Source organism: Cryptomeria japonica, chromosome 7, assembly GCF_030272615.1.
Source record: "Cryptomeria japonica chromosome 7, Sugi_1.0, whole genome shotgun sequence".
Lineage (NCBI taxonomy): Eukaryota > Viridiplantae > Streptophyta > Pinopsida > Cupressales > Cupressaceae > Cryptomeria > Cryptomeria japonica.
Window position 1 is genome coordinate 806639866 of NC_081411.1, and position 20808 is coordinate 806660673.

The 20808-nt window shown below is 37.3% G+C and overlaps 1 protein-coding gene across 2 annotated transcripts in view; it reads right to left on the reverse strand.

Annotated features, from left to right (window-relative positions):
• LOC131044447 (uncharacterized) overlaps positions 1 to 15672 on the reverse strand; it is a 137154-nt gene extending 121482 nt beyond the window's left edge. The window contains exons 1-2 of one of the 2 annotated variants that reach the window (XM_057977771.2): positions 15500 to 15672; positions 15313 to 15404 (exon numbers count right to left, since the gene is read on the reverse strand). In XM_057977771.2, coding sequence (XP_057833754.2) covers positions 15313 to 15404; positions 15500 to 15535 — 128 coding nt within the window. In that variant the 5' untranslated portion in view covers positions 15536 to 15672. Of the gene's footprint in view, positions 1 to 15312; positions 15405 to 15493 lie in introns of both variants that reach the window. The other variant, XM_057977770.2, reaches the window with a different exon arrangement.
• Between the last annotated feature and the right edge of the window lie 5136 nt (positions 15673 to 20808).

Below are 20808 nucleotides of genomic sequence, written 5' to 3' on the forward strand. Positions count from 1 at the left end.
ACTACTGGCAAATGGTCGAGCTATGCTAAATACCAAAACTCCTTCTGTATACGATCCAAGCTAAGAGATGTTGATGAATATATGTCTCCGTAATCAACACTATCACATGGAAGATTATCGAATCCAGGGATTATCAAACAAACATTCCATAAACTCGGTTAATGTTAAATACGGAAAGGTAGAAAAGAGCAATTATAATCATCACACATGAAAGTATAGAGCCAAGCCAAAACGACCATTGTTGTCAATACCGTATCAAAGGTTGCAACAGGAGAAGTGGACTATTTTATCGATCATACTTAATATTGCAAGAGCAACAATCTGTATTTGTAGTACATAAGATATCATATTATCGCTACCCCAATTAATGATTATTTAGCGCTTAAGAAATAAAAGTCAAAGAATATCCGCTAAGGCAAATGATAACATGTGTAATTAATGAATAAGTTGTAGTAATGAAGACAAGCAGTTTAATCTGCTATCGGTTGTCAGGAATAACCATTATGTTATGTTGTCGTATTATGTTATGTTGTCGTCGGTAATTATGGGTTACGACAGTCAGTTAGTCTTCCCAAAGGGCAGTTGGACGTGACGGTTGGTCGCACCCCTTCGGGTATTATATATTGCATACCTTTCCTTCGAAGTAGGATCAGGATAGTCGTATCTGGTGTGATGTTGTAAGCTCTTGATGTACATGGACCGTTGAATTATATAAACTGGTTCTTTAATATATTTCCGTTATGTTCTGTGCATTTACTTTTTGCGTTTAATCGTTTACCCGTATGTGGCAAACATTTGGCGTCGTTGTCGGGAATCGAACCCGGGTCACCCACGTGACAGGCGGGAAAACTCACCACTATACAATGAAGGGTGTGCAGCCAGTGGGGGCACTTTGCCCGAGACTGCCCAAAGGGAGAGGCCACACAACATTTGTGCAAATGGTGCCGACCGAGAGACCACGAAGATGCCACCTGCCCAAAGCCCGGCATCAACTTGCTCAATATCGAGGAAACCAAAGAAGAGGAAGTGCTGGTCGTAACCTGCACCCAAGTCAGACAAGCAACGTGCCCAAACCCGGAGACAGAGAAGCGAAGGGTACGGGAAGCACGGGAAAAAATTGAGAAAGAGATACGAGACAGGGCGAAGGCGAAGGGTACGGCAAGTACTTCCAGCTGACCGAAGGCAGAGGAGGCTATACTGAATCAAATTTTAAAACTGGAGGTGCCTATGAAGGTACACGACCTCCTCCAAACGATGCCTCAATTACGAACGGCGTTGCTGAATAATCTCTCTCAACCATGCACCAATACCAATCACCGCACGGATGTTCCTGGAGGGGTCTGCAATAGACCCCATGCTGCTAGCAGTTAACACTGGAAGGAACCCGACCGTTGTGGAGATGGGTATCCTTGGCACCATTCTAACCGATACCATCGTCGATGGTGGATCAGGAGTGAATGTTCTTCCAGAAGAAACCTGGCGGAAGCTGGGGAAGCCGACGCTGTGGCCACCTACATTCAATCTGCTCGGAGCAGATCAACATGGAATCAAACCCATCAGGACACTAATGGGCCAGCAAGTTACCATCGGGGCCCAACCCTTCATATTGGACTTCGTGGTAATCCCACTAAAGAAAAAAGGGTCTGATGCGATCTTAGGGAGAGGGTGGCTGGTGGCAGCCAAGGCCACCACAACTGGAAGAAGAACACTCTATCTATGGAAAATGGAGGAAGGAAGTTTATCATAGACCTTGGGACGCAGTTGGTTAGTGAGGAAATCATCTTTGGAATCGGAGGGTGAAGGAGAAGGCAACCTGAGGGACAAAGGATGGGGCTGCAGGGAGCCCAACGATGAAGAGATTCTCAAACTAGGAGAGTGCTCCGAGGATGAGACGAGGTCATTGAATGGGCTCTTCCACTGGCAGATGGAGGATTACGAAATGTTCCAGAGCTACAGGCTCGAAGTAGAGGAACCAGAGCAAGTAACAAAGGTGTACCTGTCGGAATACCGAGAATATTGGAAGGGAGACGCCCGTGTGAGTGACACCACCGCACACCAATTCCCGAAGGAAGAACCCATCAAGTATCAAGAGGTAAAATTGAAGGAGACAAACCTCAATGACGTAGATAATCCCAAGATCATTCGAGTCGGCAACGATTGGAACCCTGTGTGGAAGGCCACAACCTTCAAAATATTTATTCTTCTTCTTCTTATGTACAAGAAGGAGACCGTGGTCCCTGTAGAATTTTTGTTTCCAAGTCTTTGGATAGCCATTGAAAATAGACTTGCCATCAACGGGTCCAAATTGAAACCCTACCACGAGAAGCGTGCAGAAGACCCGAGAGGCCAGAAGGACACCCAAGAGTCCAGAGGGGGACCCTAAAGGATGGAAGGGGACTCGAGAGGCCGGGCAAGCGACTTGAGAGGCACAGGACCAAAGTGGGAGACTCTCGGGCGAGGCAAACAGAGAAGAATAAAGGGTGATCCAAGAGGCACGAGACCCGAGCCGAAGACTCTTTGGACAATTAGATTAGGAAATTAAAAAAAAAAAAAAATCGGTGGCCACGGTGGAACCGCCGTGCGGTGGGACCATCGTTGGGGTCCCTGTACGGTGGAACCACCGTCGGGGCACCGTGCGATGGAGCCACCGTCGGGGTGGCCACCACCGTGCGGTGGTTGTCCACCGCGGGGGATGCCCGACAAAACCATGGCCAGCTGAAAAGAGGTGACCACCGTGCTACCCGACAAAAACCACGCCCAGCGAAAAGGGAAAAAATGCCCACGCCCAACCAAAGACACAAGCATGAGGGAAAAAGAAATTGCAGCAGAAGAGAGTAAAGGAAACCCGATGCCATAGGGAAGAAGAAGATTTTGCCGTAGGAAAAGCACCAAAGAGAGATACGAAGTCGCCGAAGGATAGTAATTACCAAAGGAGCAAATAAAAATGCCAGTCGAAGGGGGCCTTGGAAGCCAAAGGGGTATATTACCGAAGGGTGTTGGATAGAGGCAGACTCCACAGAAAGATTTCAATTGTCATCAGTTGAAAGATGTCATATGTAATTCGAAGGGAAACAATTTAGCACCAAAGGAAAAAATTGCGAATCAAAATTTTTTTTTAAGTGGTCGTGGGACCACCGTACGGTGGAACCACCACGGTGAGACCACCGTGCGGTAGAACTACCGTACGGTGGACCATCGTCGACGGAGGTCACTGGCCTCTGAGGGCGGAACTCGACGGGTATTCATCCACCGGCCACTGTACGGGAGACCAATCATCATACGACACCAAGCCTTCAAGAGACCAATTGCCACCCAATTGCATATACAAGTGACCAATAAGATAGTGTGTGTTGCATATATCGATCAAGGAAGATAGAAGGATCGATGAGGTTGATGACTAACTATTAGTTTATCCTCGATGATTGCTGTCATCAGAATCACAGTTATAATCAAGGCTGTGCTGTGATTCATTACATAAATGTTTTGACAGATTCATAAATAAGAAACAATAATTAAACAAGTGCAATCTGTTTGGAAGTTAACAAAGGGGACATATTATCAAGTGGTACGAATTGGTAATAAGCCCATGATTATGACACATGAAAAGATGCAATTGTTAAGGGTGTGATGTATGTTAATTGCAAGTAGGCAAACTTGTATAATTTACGATCTGTATTAAATAATAATAAATCAATTAAGGAAGAGGCATGTTGTTAAGTAAGAATGCAATGTTTAAAAGACACAACCCCTCACGTCAAGTCTCTGGTATGATATTTAGGGAGGATACATTCTCATTTCAGGGGGGAATAGAGAATATCGGCAACCATGGAAGAGATTGAGAGTTATAGTCTGTGTGCATAAAGGGGGTCCAGTTGCATCATTCTGATCCGCATCAATCAGATCAGAACAGATCAGATATGTTATTAAATTACTGGCAGTAACATCTTCGTTCTTGGTGGTATGCATGGGATGTGCTTAATATGTTATCTTAATACATATGAAGCCCGATAACATTCTTATGCAGAATTTATAGTGATATAAATTTAGTTAACAATAATAATATAATTATAATAATAATAATAAAATTACAATTATTACAATATTTTATATAAACAGCTCTGCAGTAAAATGTATACGATAATACTGTTCAAAATAAATAACAATATAATTATAGGGAATAATATAATGGCTGCAATTATTTATAAGAGCTGCTCTATATATATATATATATATTAATACTAACCGAAAATAAATAATTAATACATACATATATATATATATATAGAAATTAGTAATTTCAATGAATGAGTAAATAAAATATTATAAATCAGATTGCGTTCAATATCAAATACAAGGTTATGTTTCTCTGTTGGACTGTCAATATCTTAGGAAATGCAATGTTTAAGATAGTTTGGTCTCCTAGTCAATTTTGTTTAAGTCATAAGTATGTTGGTATGGATGAATTAGGGTCAAAACAGGACCAAACTTAGTAGGGAACATTACATCCTTCCACAATGAAGTGCTTCCCCTTTTTTATATCTTCATTTTTCGTGGGGGAAAGTCACATTCTTTCACTAAAATCATACCATTGTCAAGGGATACATCCCCTCACAAATGGATTGCTGCTGTTGGTGTTAGATATAATTTAATCTTTTATTATTCTCTTTACTTTTTCTGACTTATTATCCACATTCCCAAATTTGATCCTCTCCAAAATGATTTGTTCTTTCCTATTATATCCTTACATTTGAGGGAGACACAACTCTTCCTGGCATGCCTCTTGCCCTTTCATTGAACTTAATTAACTTATCATCATATTATATTAGATTTTATTATTTTTATATTTTAATTTTATTATTATTTATTATTAAATCCTATTTCAGAAAGGGGACATTACATAGGTGATCAGAAAGTAAAAGAAAGCTGTTATGCATTTCATTTACAGTTGAAACTGGCAGTTTCAAAAAAAATAGGGTGGGTATTACAAGTAGGCACTGGAAGACGAATCTAAAAGCCTTCTTTTTGGATCTTGGATTTGCATGTGCAACATAACTTGTGTACTTTCAAGAACTACGCTACTTCCACTTGCATTCTAGGCCAATACAGGTACCTTTGCAAATGGACCATTGTTATACTACTGCCAAAATGACCCACTACTTTGGAGAAATGCACCTTTCTTAAGAGTAGAAGTTGATATACCTTGGCATGCACGTATTGCCCAAATTATAAAGCAACCCTTCAATGAGGTAGAAGTCTTCATCATTCTATGCAACTTCTTGAACTTGGAGCTGCTTGTACTTCTCAAAATCTGATTCCTATTTACATTCTTCTCCATAGACTTCTTTTGTAAAATGCTCTAATTGTGATATCATAGCAAGAGCTGAAATAGGCATTGAAATTGGTGGTCTAGGTAACATATTTGCCACTACATTTATACTCCCCTTCTTATACTTGATCACCATAGGTAATTGTTCTAGAAAACCCAAACACATGTAGTCTCAAGCCTTTTGTAACTTCTTTTGAGACTACAAATATTGCAAAGGTTTGTGGTCCACATACACTATAGTTTCTCTCCCAACTAGTTAGTGTCCCTATTTGTTAACAGCTTCAAATAATGCATAAAGCTCCTTGTCATACACTAGCTATCCCCTTACTGCTAAAGTGAGGACCTCTAAATGATAGCAAGTGAGTTTGCCACCTTGCAACAAAACGGCACCCATTGCATACTCATTATCATACATCTCAACCTTAAACAGCAGCTGCAAATTAAGCAAGGATAACTCTAGAGCTGCAAATCATATTCTTCATGATGAATACTAAGAGGGGGGGTGAATTAGTATGCCTAAAAACTTAACCACACTCTTAAACAATTTTTCTGCAGACCGGTGTAGTAGTTTAAACGACAAACCGGTTAAAACATAAACAAGCCAAATAGCAAATAAAGCATTCACCCACAGAAGCACAATCACCATAACACAAGATATTTTGACGTGGAAACCCAAATGGGAAAAAACCACGGTGAGTAAAACTCACAAATCAACTATCTACAGAATAGTAACCAGACCGGTTAAGGTCAGACCGGTTAAGGCCTTACAATGTTCTTCACCAGAACAGATCCTGTTAGGAATCCAGATCTCTGTTAGGAGATAAGTCCTGTTAAAGACTACCCTGTTAAAGGATTTCAGATCCACAACTGTGAACCACCTTGTTAGAGGATTTACAATAGGCTTGGTTGGGCCTACCCGGTTAAGGGTTTCAGACTTGTCGAAGAGATTAGTAATCAACAAGTGAATGATCTAGAAAGTAGCACAGAATGCTTGATTAAATCCTTGATAGTTCTCTGTTAATGCATTGCAGCATTACTTCAATCTTCTATCCTTTGCACTCACAATCTTTGTAGTGAGATACCTATTTCGCACAGACCTAATCTGCTCTACAATACTCGCACATATCAACTTCTTCAAAACCCTAGACATGATGTCCTCATATAGGAATCTGATTTCATGTCAGTCCAATAAGATTAGACTACAATTTCCTAGGTACAATGCATCTGGACACATTTGGTAACACGGCACAAAAACACCGCCAAAATGTCGGTGGATGATAACTCATCACAACTTACAATTATACCAATTTAACACGGTATACCGATTACCGGTTAACGAATAAAGACTGGAAAATTGGAACATAATGTTCCGATCAAAAAGATTAACTGCTGCTAGGGGTCCTCATTCTGCTTGAGGTCTTCATACCGCTTTGAGGTCTTCACACGGCTACAACCGATAAGCTTCCTTTGCAAAACACCGATAGTCTTCTACAAACAAAGACTATACATACAATGGCATATAATACCGGTGAGAACAACACAACACATATTACCGGTGGAGAATAACTCATACATAAAATAAGTGTGTATCCATCAATGACAATCACAACTTAAACATTATCAAAATACCAACACTTCAATGTATCAAAAACATCATGATGTATCTTACCCCATGGAAATTCTTACCTAGCACCATGCCTAAGTGTAAAGGAGCAGCTATCAAAGCAAGTAGGAATGAACTTATGCATATATTGTGACATCTACAAAGCTCCTTATCTTTGTGGCACAATCATCGATGTGGACCAACTTTTTATAGCCTCTACCTTTGTGAGATCCACTCTGAAGTCACCTCCTCCAACCACAACCAAGCATATTAAAGATAATTTTGCAAACTCACACCTCTTCAAATTGCACAAGAGTTATCTTTCCTTCAATGCTTCCAAAATATGTTGTAAGCAAAATTTTCTTCCCATGCTGCACTAAAAATGAGTATGTCATCCAGATACACACTGACACATGTATCTATGATCTCTCTCAAAACATCATTCATCCAACTCAAAAATGTAGTCAATACATTACATAAACCAAACAGAAGAAAAGACTATTTGTAGAGGCCTTGCTTGGTTTTGAAAGTGGTTTTCCACATATCCTCCTTCATTCGTACTTAATGGTACCCTGATTTAAATCCAATTTGGTGAAATATATTGCACATTATAGCTGATTCAATAAGTCATCTATTTGTGGAAGCAAATAATGGTTCTTTATGGTGGTCCTATTGAGAGCGCACTAATATATGCACATTCTCTAAAAGCTATCCTTCTATCTTACCCTTACAATGGGAGAACCGCATAGCAAAGTACTTGGATGTATAACATCTTGTTCCAATATCTCTTGAAATTGCTTTTTAACCTCATTTCTCTTTGTCAAGGACTACCTACATAATCCTATTTGGGTGGAGGAGACTTGGAAGCAATTGAATCTCTTTTAGGAGGCAGCCCCTTAGGCTCATATGAAAAACGTCCTCGGATGATGCCAACAATTCATCTATCTCCTTAGTCTTCTTGTATGTATGAGACACATGAAACCTTAATCCTATTTTCTTCTTCACCTTGCAAAAGCAATAAACAAAACTGCTTGGTTTATTGAATTAGCTTAAGTGCTTAATTGAACTCCCAAGAACAATATCAAAAGAATCAAGTACAATCACATCACCTCCATTTCATCTACATATTGAGAATTAATAGAAATTTGAAATTTATACATCTTCTTTACTTGAATCTATATCCTTTTTTCACCCACCCCAAAGGGTAAGGTTAGAATGATCAAAGTCTTCAAATCAAGCTTTCTAACCATCTCAACTGACATTAAATTGGATCAAAAATTGAGATCTATGAGTACTCTTACCCTTGTTGTCTTCACTTGAAATTTTGAAGCAAATAGTTGGTTCATTGCTTCTAGTTATTGTTCACTCACAACAATGCTTGTAGCTATGCATCCTAATTTCTCATCAATGTCCAAGCTGTCCTCTATTTCCACTTCTTCTAGAGTCCTCTTTGGGATTACTTTCAAGTACAACTTCAGACGCAGCATCCAACATTTGTTTTCCTTGTCAACATTGCAATGTGAACGATTATTTTTGGAATCCCTGCATTGACAAAAAAGAGCATTAGTCTTCTTACCTTCCAATTTCTACAAAGATTTGCCTTTTCATCTCTTGACTAGTCCTTGTTTTGTTCTTGTCCCTTTTTAAAGATCCTTTCACCTTTCTTCTTTTTCTCTTCTACGTTTCATATGCCTGTTAGCATGCCCTCCACTTTCAAACTTAAAATCCCCGCTTTCGTTTTATTAGCAGTCTTCTTTATCAATTGTGCCTTTATCGGTAAAACCTTAAAAGTCCTTGAGTTCTAATTTGACCCGATACCGCGATTCCAAAGGAGGAGCCGTTATCTATCGGCTGATCGGGCGACAACAGAAAATCTGCACTATTCAAGATGCCCGATGACCGATACTCCCTTAGAGGCCGATGTCAGGGTATCAAAGACTTCAAAAAAAATTACATGCTCCATTAGTTCCCAGGTCAACTGGTAGTCGTACATTACACAACTCCCAAGGAACGAATCAAATGAAGATTTGCAAGTACCCTCTTTAATGGTTGATTAAAATGCTAAAGGCACGTAAAGGTTGTGGCACAAGTTATAGCATTTGATATTGTCACCTTTGCAGATGAAGTTTAATGCACCACCATTTGACCTAACCAAAGTAACGCACACTATCATTGATAATGAATTTCCTTTGTCAAAATGGTTCTACCTTGCAATAACCAGTTGTCGGTTGTTGATCCTAACCTAAATTGGCCATATAGCGAACAAGGGAATATTATCCAAGGGCTGCATGCCCTTGCATGGAAACAATGGACTGATTTTTCAGAATATAGAAAGACAATCTCCTTATTAAGTGAAATTGCGAAACAGGCCGAAAATCGCGAACAGCGGTTGCAAGAAGAAATTGTGAGAAGAAACCCTAGTAATTAGCTTTTCCGACGACAAGGAAGATAGTGCTCAAAGGGAAAGCTCCAGTGATACAACCTAATGTCGAGTCTACGCAAGAGAACATCCTCTTCGATTTGACCGATTTTGCTCGAGAATGCATACAGAATGAAGAGGAATTTGCAGCGGTTCTCTAGGTGCTGATCGAAGAAGAAACAAAGGCAGACATGATTGAAAACGAAATTGCAGGCAGGAATCTAGTACCTGATGAAGAAGTAGAAAATTAGGATTATTTATGGTATGGGTTTAGTATTTAAAATGATTTTGATGAGTTTTGCTTTGCTTAGGGTAATTTTTGAAACGGTCATTTTCAAGACCGTTACCTTGAAACTGCGAATGGATGTTAGTTATAAAAAGGGGTTTTAGATAATAGTATATAAAAGATGCCAGCCACTGATTTTGACAGCTGAATTGTTTGTTTGATTCAATTCTTTGACCAGCGTATGATTGTTTTATGGTTTTTTGAAGGAATTTTGTGTTTTATGTGATTTTGAGGGTTTTGAATGATAGAATAAATAATGCAATTTTAGAAATCAATACAAGAACAACTTACAACTACTGAAATTAATCTTCAGAATGTCTAATTTATTAACAGCTACTTAGTAAATCAAATTGAATCACAATCTTGGACATTCAAAACCAGAGATGGCATACCAGGCAACTAAGGCTTATCCAAATGAGCCTCTTTATTATCAGAAATTGAATGAATGCAGATAGATGAACCTCCACTACGCTTTAACAGCTCCAATCAGCTTTATTTTGCAAAAATGAATAACTAGAATAAATCTGAAGAAGAAAGGGCAAGGTAAATGCAACATTGTATATGAAGCTGGGTGCAATTCATCTGAACTAGGGCTCCTTTCCCCATCTAAACATTCATTTCGCTCTCCCACGTGTGCGATCTACTGAGATGATGATTTTTATGCTGCTATTATACCCTGACAATGAAATCTGAGCCAGATAGAGGGCTCAAAACCCTAGCATTTATTTTATTTGATTCCTAGGCAAGCAAGGATGGTACAGCTCTGCCTGAAATGGTACCATCTGCATTAAAGAGGACTGCACTTGCTGGGAATTCACTGTAAATTGCTCAGATCAGAAAATTCAATCACCAATTAGCTTATACAGTCCAAAAAACTCCTGAATTTGACCCTCACGGCTTGATTGGAGTTTGCCTGTAGGTGCAACGTGGCTGCCAATGATTGGGTGGATGTCCAATCTTGCTGAGAATAGGGGGCTTCGTCCCTAGCTGCCAATACTCAGAGATTCCCTGCTGCTGCAGATAGAAGAATAACAAATTTTGAACCAAAGAATGCCAAAAACAATCCCAACGCATTGCTATATTCTCATCAAGCTCTCACGCCAACCCTAAACCTCAAGATTCCAAGATGTTTGTGGAATCTTCTCCTTCATAAAGTGGTGCCAACTTGAGGGGGGTCTTCATCATGAGATTTATAACCACCTTTTAAGTTACTTTTACCTAGGAAGATGTGCCCAGGTAACTTTTTAAATAAAGTTACTTTTATTAACTTTTGAATAATAAAGTTATAACTTCATAAAGTTACTTTTATTAAAAATTTCTATTAATAGAAAAAAAGTAACTTATAAGGTCTTATAAGCTTTTATAATAAACTTTATTGAATAATTTCCCACCAAACACTCAATTGAACCTCAAACTGTATTTTGTTGATGACCACCTAAAAGTGGATATAGCCTGAATCCTCTATGCCAATTGGGCGTACATCCCTAAAATCTAGGGATGCTCATAAAGTGTAGACGAAAATCCCGATGAACCTGAAACTGAGTCCTGATGACTCATCACCGCTATGAGCACCTCTTGGTAACTGCTGCTAATATGGAAGTTCTTCCTAAAAATTAGGAGAGCCTCCTAAAAATTAGGAACCTGACAAAAGTCTCCCAATCATCCCAGAAAGTCTCTGGGCACCTCCCAGACCAACCCTAATCGTCCCCTAAAATCTAGGAATACCTCCTAAATTTTAGGAATATGCCTAAAACTGCTCAAAATGGCATATAAAGCTCAAAAACTACCTCTATCAATCCACTGAAAGGAATCCCTCTGCATCCTGATGGCCTACAAGATCCAAATAATAGACCATCCCACTACTCTTCTCCTGACACCTAGAAAGGGGACATTACAATAAAGGAGGGGGAAAAGGGGGAAGGAGCTTATCTTTTGATACAGTCTTGTTGTACAGAGAGATGAATCTGTGAACTCATGTTTTGACAGTAAAGAAATAAAGAAGATATTTTTAAATCTTTGAATTTTTTTTTTTAAATGTTTTCTTTAAATTGCAATGAACTATGTTTCTTTGTAGTTACTCTTCAATGTTACTCTGCTATAATGAACTGATATGTATTTGATCCTGGAGCTTTGAATTCAAATTAAATCATCTTTTGAAAAGAGTCTGCTATTCTTTCTTTTCTTGGGTAACAACTATGGGTGTGGAATAAATAAACTGTGTTATTTATCTATATTCACTTCATTTTAAGTCCAATCTTTCACATCTACTTTCATGGTTATGGGTAGGTGTTAGTTTACCTTTACTGCTTTTTGGTAAAAAGTATACCCTGTTTTCATTCATTGCATATCTTTGAAAGGTAGTTGGGCCTTGTAAACTAAGCATAGAGTACTTGCAAATACCATTGTAAGTGACTTAACTGTAGGTCAAATTGTCATTGATATGGGCAAGAGAGTATAAAACTGAAGTGACAAATTTGTTAACCAACAATACCAACACACAAGCCTCATCTAAAGCAGCTAACTTAGTGGTGAGATCTCTCCTCCTATGATTTGAATGTAAGACACTATGGTATTCGGTAACACACAAGCCTCATCTAAAGCAGCTAACTTAGTGGTGAGATCTCTCCTCCTATGATTTGAATGTAAGACACTATGGTATTCGGTAAGAATGTCTTGTCCTTCCAAGTCCATGCAAAGCAACATGTCTTGCCTATAAAATTTGGTTGTGTAATCTTAAACTTCGACTACTTCCTTACCTATATTAGAGCCATTTTATCATTTGATTGGTATCACGGTAAATCAAATGGCAATTTTTCCTTAATAAGACTTTGAAGCCATCCAAAAAATTGTAAATTGTTGGTTTTTTCTTCTTCTCGCATGGAAAAAGAGAGATCTCCTACATACAAGACCATCTCAACTCAAATTTTGAGGAAGAAAAGATATATTCTCAGCTTCACTCACATTGTAGACAAGGAAATTAACCTCCATTTGCTTGATTCAATTGGCTAAAATCTCCGAATTAATTTGAACTTCAAAAGAATTTATGTCTACTTTGTTCCAACCTTAGTTGTTGCAATGTCTTTCTTCCCAATGACATCAATGTTCACCCTATTCTTCTTCCCCATCCTCTGTAATGCCAAATTTGTCAGCTAGAGCCCACACTAGCATGTATTGATATATAACTAGCCTTGTGCTTTTTCAGCTTGTTGTCTAGCCATATGCTCTTATTGTTGAGTAGTCCATTGTTGGTACTTCATTGCTTGTTCCATGTGACTCTCTAGGACTGCACTCCTTACATTCATGTCAGCCATTCTTGTTTCTTCATTCCAACAAATTGTTTTGATCTTCAAATTCACTAGGACTAAACCTTCTCCACCTAAAGACCTCATCATTGTCATACAACTGCACTTTCTACTTGAATCCCTTGAGTTTAAACTGTTCTAATACCAAAATGATCCCTAATTTGCTACAAAACTATATTTTGTGAATTGAATTCAAACCACCAAAAACATTGTTATGCTCTATTCTAGAACTGTTTTCAATCCTTTTGAAGCTATAACTATGTAACTTAAGCCTAGAAAAGCATTTACCAACAAAAAAAACATTGTAAAACACAATTTTTACTTTCGAAACTCCCACTAATGGAGGAAAAACCAGAATGATAGGTGCTAATAGCACATCTAACTATTTTTATTAATTGACAACAAGCACAAAGGGAGTGTTTATAACTTCACCTTGCTTCCTACTCTTTGTCCAATTCTTTGTGAACCAGAACTGCTTTTTCTTGTACTTCAATGGTATCTAAACACATCTCTAATCTTCCAAGAGTTTCAAACAAACTTCTAACTCCCATTTTTAATCCTTGCTGTGGTCCTCCCATGCCCTTGTAGCCTCCAAGATCAAAGATGAAACATCAGAAGCCGTGACTATCCATGTTCCCAACTATTTGTCGCACATTGGCATTCTCACAGATCTCTGCAATATTCTTTTGCTGCAGCAATTATGTGTTCACAAGGGCAATTACACATTCACCCATTCAGCTCGACATTTTCACCCCTTCCACCAAGTGACAAATTCATCTATCATAAAACAATCGGTATTTTCACTTTTTCAAATTTTGAAAAAAACATCATTTCTTGTTCCTCAGTTCACCTTGAACCTTTTTCAATCAAAAGAGGCCTTAATTTATTCCTTCACATCCCACGTATTTGGAGATGATTCTTATAACTTTGATCTAATCTATGAGATAGTAAGAGTTCTCTTTCCAGAAACCAGTTTTCTCTTCTGTTTCCTATTTGCCCACTTGAAAATGTTTTCTTAGGTTTGAGTTTAGCGTATTTTCATATTCTGAATGTGCCACCTCCTAAGCTTTATCATTTTACATTCAGCTTCCATGATCTCTTATACTTCCTCTTTAGTTTTATCCTTTTTGCTCAAGTCTTGATGTTGTTTGTCTTGGCTAAATATCTCTAGATGTCCAAATTCGAATTTATTTAAAGAAACTGTTTTTGAAATTGAGTTGTTGCTACCACTTGTTAGCAGTTTAAGCATGATATAGCTGGAAACAGCTTAGAGAGGTCCAAATTCATACAAATCTAGCACAACTCAGTGGAATAATTACTTACAATCTCTAAAATTATGAGGAACAATTCGATGATCACCCAAGTCTACTCTATGATATTCTATTCTCGTGATGTTGCAAGAGCTATTCAGGAGGAGGTTAATGTCTTCTTTTTCCTACGGTGCCTTTCTTGCACTCCCTATGATAACCCTTTTTTTACAACCTTGTAGCATTCCTTTAGCTTACTTTGTAGGTTAATATACTATTTCTCATTAATAAATAGATTTCCAGACCTTAAGAAATATAACTGCCTCATGTAGATCCTCAATCAAGTTAAAGTTCTGTATAAAACAGGTACTAGGTTCTGACTCATACAAATATTGTTTATTAAATAGAACTCACGTCGTCCAAGACAATTATAGAACCCAAAAAACCACTAGCTATTATCCCAAACCCACATCTTCCACCAGAATTCTAGAACCTAGCAGCATTGACCAGAATTTGAACACAAAAGTCCAAATTCCCCAACTTTGACAGCCCAGCAAACATATATATTCATGCTACGCTTGGAATCCAGGCACACATCTTGCATCCAACCTTATCTAAGTGCAGCTCATTAGCATGAACAGCATGCTAACGGGGCTTGAACTTGGGTCATCATCGTTACAAAAGGTCCTGCCCAGCGATTAGAACATTGGCCTGCCGGAAACGTGGAGAATAAGGATTATCTAGTAATTACAATAAGCGCAAAACTATCATGTTGTTGTTCCTCTAAAATGATCCAAAGGGTTATAGTATAATGATAAAGGAGCACACTAAACCTTAAAAGGAGATCCAATCATCCCACCTCAATAAGGCATCCCATAACTCCAGCACAAAATTGGCGAGCTTGTGGCATGGCAATTATGTGGTCCATTGTAGCATCGTCCATATTTACAAATTACGAAAAAAGAAGTGTTGAAAACAAACCCCACAGAAACTTGAAGTGAGCCCATAACCTCCTCCAAAAAATATTTCCCAAGAAAATCCATGCCTAGCCAAATACTCTGCTAGTGCTGAATGTAGATACAAAGTTTAAAATCTTCATTAAGATGAAAAATGTGAAGGCATTACTTACATGTAATCAGCATCTGACTCGACATCGGTTTCCAAGAGAGCGACGAGAACCAACAAACCTGGCCCTATCTCAGATACAAGTCGGCCTTCAACCTGCAATTTAATGAAACTTCGTAAAACCCACAAATTCATTTCGAAGAAAAATAAGTAAAATAACATTAGCGCAGCCAAAGTTGACGTACCTCTACCTTAGCGGACAGTACTCTTTGAACGACGGCCCTCATTGCTGCAGTTTCTTAAAATGACCGGCTACCTGCCTGGGCAAAGGAAAAAAAAAAACTGAACCAGCCCTGCAAATATGAATTAATCGCCCTGGCTGACGATACGCAACAATTTCTAAACAAGTCCATTTTTGTACTGTTAAATGAAATTCCACTTTTATACCATTAAATGAATTCATTTATGCCCGTGTTGCTTTTTTAGCGCGACATAAAAAAAGCTTATTTTAAATAGTCCGTCTGCTAAGTTATATTAAAAAAAAAAGGTTAGAAATATAGATAAGCAGGGAAGAGCACCACTAGTCCATAGCTAACTTCACGCACCCAAGATTTTAAATGGTATATCGGATTTTGATTTATCTTTTTAAGTTGTCTTTGTATGCAACTTAACTTCTTATAGCTATTGATCTCGCTTATGGGTAGTAACGATGCACGCTGTGGAATCAATTATGCACACAAAGGTCAAAAAGTACACATTTCAAAGTGTCGCCTAATACCTAACTAAAGACGTTCTAGTTACTGTCTACTCAAAATCACCAGTACTTGTGGACAAATGTTCCAATAGTGGTGCACAAAAGGGCCAGTTATGAACAAAAAAGGACAAAAAATGATCAGCTATTGGTACAAAACAAATTTATTAATGGTGTTTTAACTATGAGGCCTATTGGGGGGTCAATATGGCAACAAGTGTGTGGGTATTGGAACTATGTTAGCTATTGGTGCTCTTCCCCTAAGGCTGGTTCAAAAATAGTTGTTGGGGAAGGGCTAAAATGAGTTAAAATGAGGAAGAAGATTTGGATGGAGTATATAATATATGGATTAAATGGAACATTGATTTGTAAAACTAATAAATGGATTAAATGGGACATTGATTTGTAAGGTTGTTGTAATAACTAGTATATCTATATTTTAAAAATATAGATAAATTATGTCGAGAGACATCTTATAATAGAAGGAAATCTCACAATTGCAAGAATATTAGTAGTATATAAAAGTTTCAAAAATATGGATAATAATAGAGTTGCTTAAGTATGGCACTCTTCCACTATCATTTGAATGTAATGGTTTCATATAGTTGGAGACAAGTGGCAAGGGTTCTATTTTATTTGGAGTAATAAAATAACACCTCCACAAAAACCAAAGATGGCATATTTCATGCATTTACAGGCCATTTGCATGTCAAATTGTTTCAAAAATGATTTTTTGTTTACAGACATTTTGATGTCATTGTAAATGCCTCTCCGCATAATAAAGATGAGATAAAAAAGTTTCTGTTTGAAAAAATTAGAATTACCATATGAATTAAGTCTTGGATGTCATTAAAACTCATTCATTCATTCATTCAAATATAATTTTTGAAATTTGTAAACTGATTTGAAATTTAAAATTTAAATTTAATTAATATCTATATTTTTATTTTTATTTTTGTATTGTAGAAGATTTAAACTCAACACCATCTAGGTGTCTACAACATGAACTTTTTTATTAAACCAAGTTTCATTATAGAGTTTGTTTACTTAAAAAGTCAAATTCATGATTTAAAATGAGCTTATGTGAACTTATGAAATTGAAGTTTAAGGTGAATATTGAGAAAAGATCTATTGTTTAATAACGTGAATTATGTATGCTTTAAAGGCAATTTTTGTATATAAGAATCATTAAGGGTGTTGGAGTTGATAGATGTGTGGAGTAGATTTTGAATCAAAATTTTTGGGTGAATATTCATCTTGTTGTGTTGGGGCCACCATTTTTGGGGTTTTGGTGTCCCATTTTGGTGTATATGAGTAGATAGATTTGTGTATGTGTCATCTTTTCAAACTTGACAATGGTAGTAGCGAAAACTGATAAAATTGATGATGATGTATACAAACTTTTTGAGATCAATACAAAGGGTGGTAGCCCTTTCCAACTATTAAATTACCAAATATAAAAAAATAATGATTAAATTAGCAATTATTTTTTTAGCCATTATTTTTTTATATTTGGTAATTTAATAGTTGGAAAGGGCTACCACCCTTTGTATTGATCTCAAAAAGTTTGTATACATCATCAATTTTATCAGTTTTCGCTACTACCATTGTCAAGTTTGAAAAGATGACACATACACAGATCTATCTACTCATATACACCAAAATGGGACACCAAAACCCCAAAAATGGTGGCCCCAACACAACAAGATGAATATTCACCCAAACCTTATATTCTAACTTCTATCCTATCATCCGTTATCTATCTGTTGACATGCCTACGGGCTCGATATGAAGCCATGACTTCTATTAACAAATATATTAACACAATTGAAAATCTATAACAAATTTTGCCTTCTTGTCCACCGAGAGGCCGAATCCACAATCCAGATTAGCTCTTGGACTCGCAGCACCTTCATCATTCACAGCAACGTCCTCCGCAGTAGGCAGCTCTTTGAAACTCGTAGAACCATCATCTTCTTCGTCCTCTGTCCCATCTTCCTCCATCCTTCATAGCCTTTTGATTTCTAGGGCCTTTGCCACCACTAGACACTCTCGATTGCAAGCATTATGAGCAAAGCTCTTCACTATTTCTTCAATGTTTCGTTAATCATTCTCTATCCACTCCTCACCTTGCACAAAGGATCCCAGATCCAATAGACTCATCTCCATCCTCTTTCAGCAATCCTTCCTCCACATATATAACGAAGTGTTACACGGAAGTAGGGCGAGTTGGAATGGTGGTTGTTTATCCTCAATTTTGAATTATTTTTGGTAGCTCCTTCATGTGTGCACATGTCCAAGGGTGCATCTTTAAGGCAAGGATGACTAGGAGGATCATAAAAGTTCAAATTGAGCCTTTTGCTTTCACTCTTGAACACTTATGAATGACTTGCTTTTCCTATTTCACATGTGAGCAATGTTAGGGGTGTTGAGGTAGATTGATGTGAGGAGTGGTGTAATGTCTTCATTTTTCGAGTAAAAATAAATAAATAATTAATTAAAACAATTAGTTTTAAGTTGTCTGATAAAAGTATATTAAATGATAACTTTAATTAATTATTTTTAAGTGACTAAGGTCGAGATATTTGATATGTAAATAAAAATTACTCTTGGGAGACAAAGTAAAATATATTATGAAGTGATTTTAATTAATTATTTTCTAAAGTTTCCCAAAGGTAGGTTATAGAAGGAGGCTAGGAGTCTTATTTGAGAATATGTGGAAGATTATAATATTTTATTTTTGGAGAAACTCTAGGGGTTTTGAGGATTTTTTGTTTCATCCTCCTAGAGGACGGAAACCCTTTCGAAGAAGATTGGCTTCAGTGATGGAAGATCTACCCGAGTCAATGTTGTGGGACTCAAACAGACTCTCTGTGTGTGCCTTCAAGAATTAAGGTATTTGCAATTTTAGTTTTTTTAAAGATTTCAGAGCTTGGTAATTAATCAAAGTTTGTTGAGAATTGTGCTTATGTGCCTCGTTGATGAATGTTTAAATATTTTGTCTAAAATGCTTTGAGTTCACCCTCAAGTCATTTCCTTATTCCAAGTTTATTATCGAAGTTGTAGGGGAATTCAAATAAAAAATTCAAGTTCAAAGTATTTGTTCCTCTGTTGAAAGACAAAAAAAAATAAAAAAAATAAAAAAAATAAGGCCTAGGTTTGGCGATTATTTCCTTGGCAGCTTGAGATTTTCAAATAAAATAAATTTACAAAGTGAAAAACCTAATAGTAGTAAAGACAATTTGTAGGTCGTGATTTGTTAATTTAAATCATTGCTCATACTAATCACCTAGCATGTATTTCCAAACGCAACTTGTTGGTTAATTGTGTAAGTTATGGAGGAGGGTTTTGGAGTTTAGATTATACTTGGTACAAGTTGTAGCCTTTGAGAAGTAATGTTGACTGAGTGTGTGGAGAAATTTTTAAATATGGCAAGTATTTTCTAAATAGCTAAACATGGCTCCCTCTTTAGCCTTGTGACAGACAAGTAAGACAAAAGTTGAATCACTACTTGTGAAGAAAACATGGCAACAATACAAAGACAAATTTCAGACTATGCATAAGAGAAAATAAGATCAACATGTGCGGGAAAAAGATGGTATAGGGGAAGAAGAGAAAAATTGAGTCCAAATCTTGAGCAGCTCGTAAAAGACAAATCAACTTGGTGAATAAAACAAAAAATAACATTTTTAAGGAATTGTTGCAAGAAAGAGTTAGGAAAATGACAAAAAAGTGTTGTGGTTGATATTGTGGTTTGTATCTTACTTTAGAAGAGTTTGGAAGGAGTTTGAATTGTTGCAAAAGGAGACAATTCTAACATGTGTCAATTTTGGTCTACCACAAAGATTACCTTCTCTTGTGTTAAACTCTTTTGACTAAGGAAATGCACTCTTAAGTCTTATGTAACTCGTAAAAAGGGAAATCACTGATAGACTAAAAAATCAGATAATTAGTGTAGGTTTGACTAGTCTCAGTGGTGGATTAGGTGGTTACATGGCACTAGAGACAATAAAAAATTAGGAAAATTGGAATCTAGAAGATATTGTTGAGTACTAGGCAAACAACTATAGAAAACTCGTGTAGCATCCTAAATTGTACTCACCTATAATTTTGCCCTCACTTAGGCCTCACTTTGACATTCATCCTCTAAGGCCTAATTAAAGAACTGATTTTGCTCACACCAACCATCAAACACAATTTTTCACTGTTGACACTATCTCCCCTTGATCCTAGAGCCCTAATTTCCAAGACCATGTTGCTAGGCACCATGGTCCTCTAAAAAAGGGCCCATCTTGGGGCCTCATAATGATCACCTAATTTGGGTGGGGACCTAGATCCTATGTCAGCTCATGTCATAAATTCAATTTGTTTTTCAACCAGCAAATATAAAAGGAGGTCTACCCCTCTCATTTCAAACCTAATCCAAAAATTCAAGATCTCAATTACACTCTAGCAAATTCAAGTGAGCAACCAATTGATCTTCTATCAAGCATTGGAGTAGAAGTGAAGTCAAGATTCAAGCATCGGAGATGGCATTCACGTACTCTATTTTATGAAGACTATCTACATGAAACCCTAATTCCTTATGAAGACAAAAAAACTTCATTAAAGGTATATCATTAGGTTTTCATTCATTTTCAGTCTTTCCCTCAAAAGGAAAGTATTTTACTGCATTACTTCATTTACATTTCAACTCAATTTCATGGTTAATTCCAAAACTGAGGTTTGACCTAAGGCAAACCCCTATTTCCAATAATTCCCCCCTTCTTTCCATGTGCAAGAAACAGGTAAAGAGATACATTCAAGAGG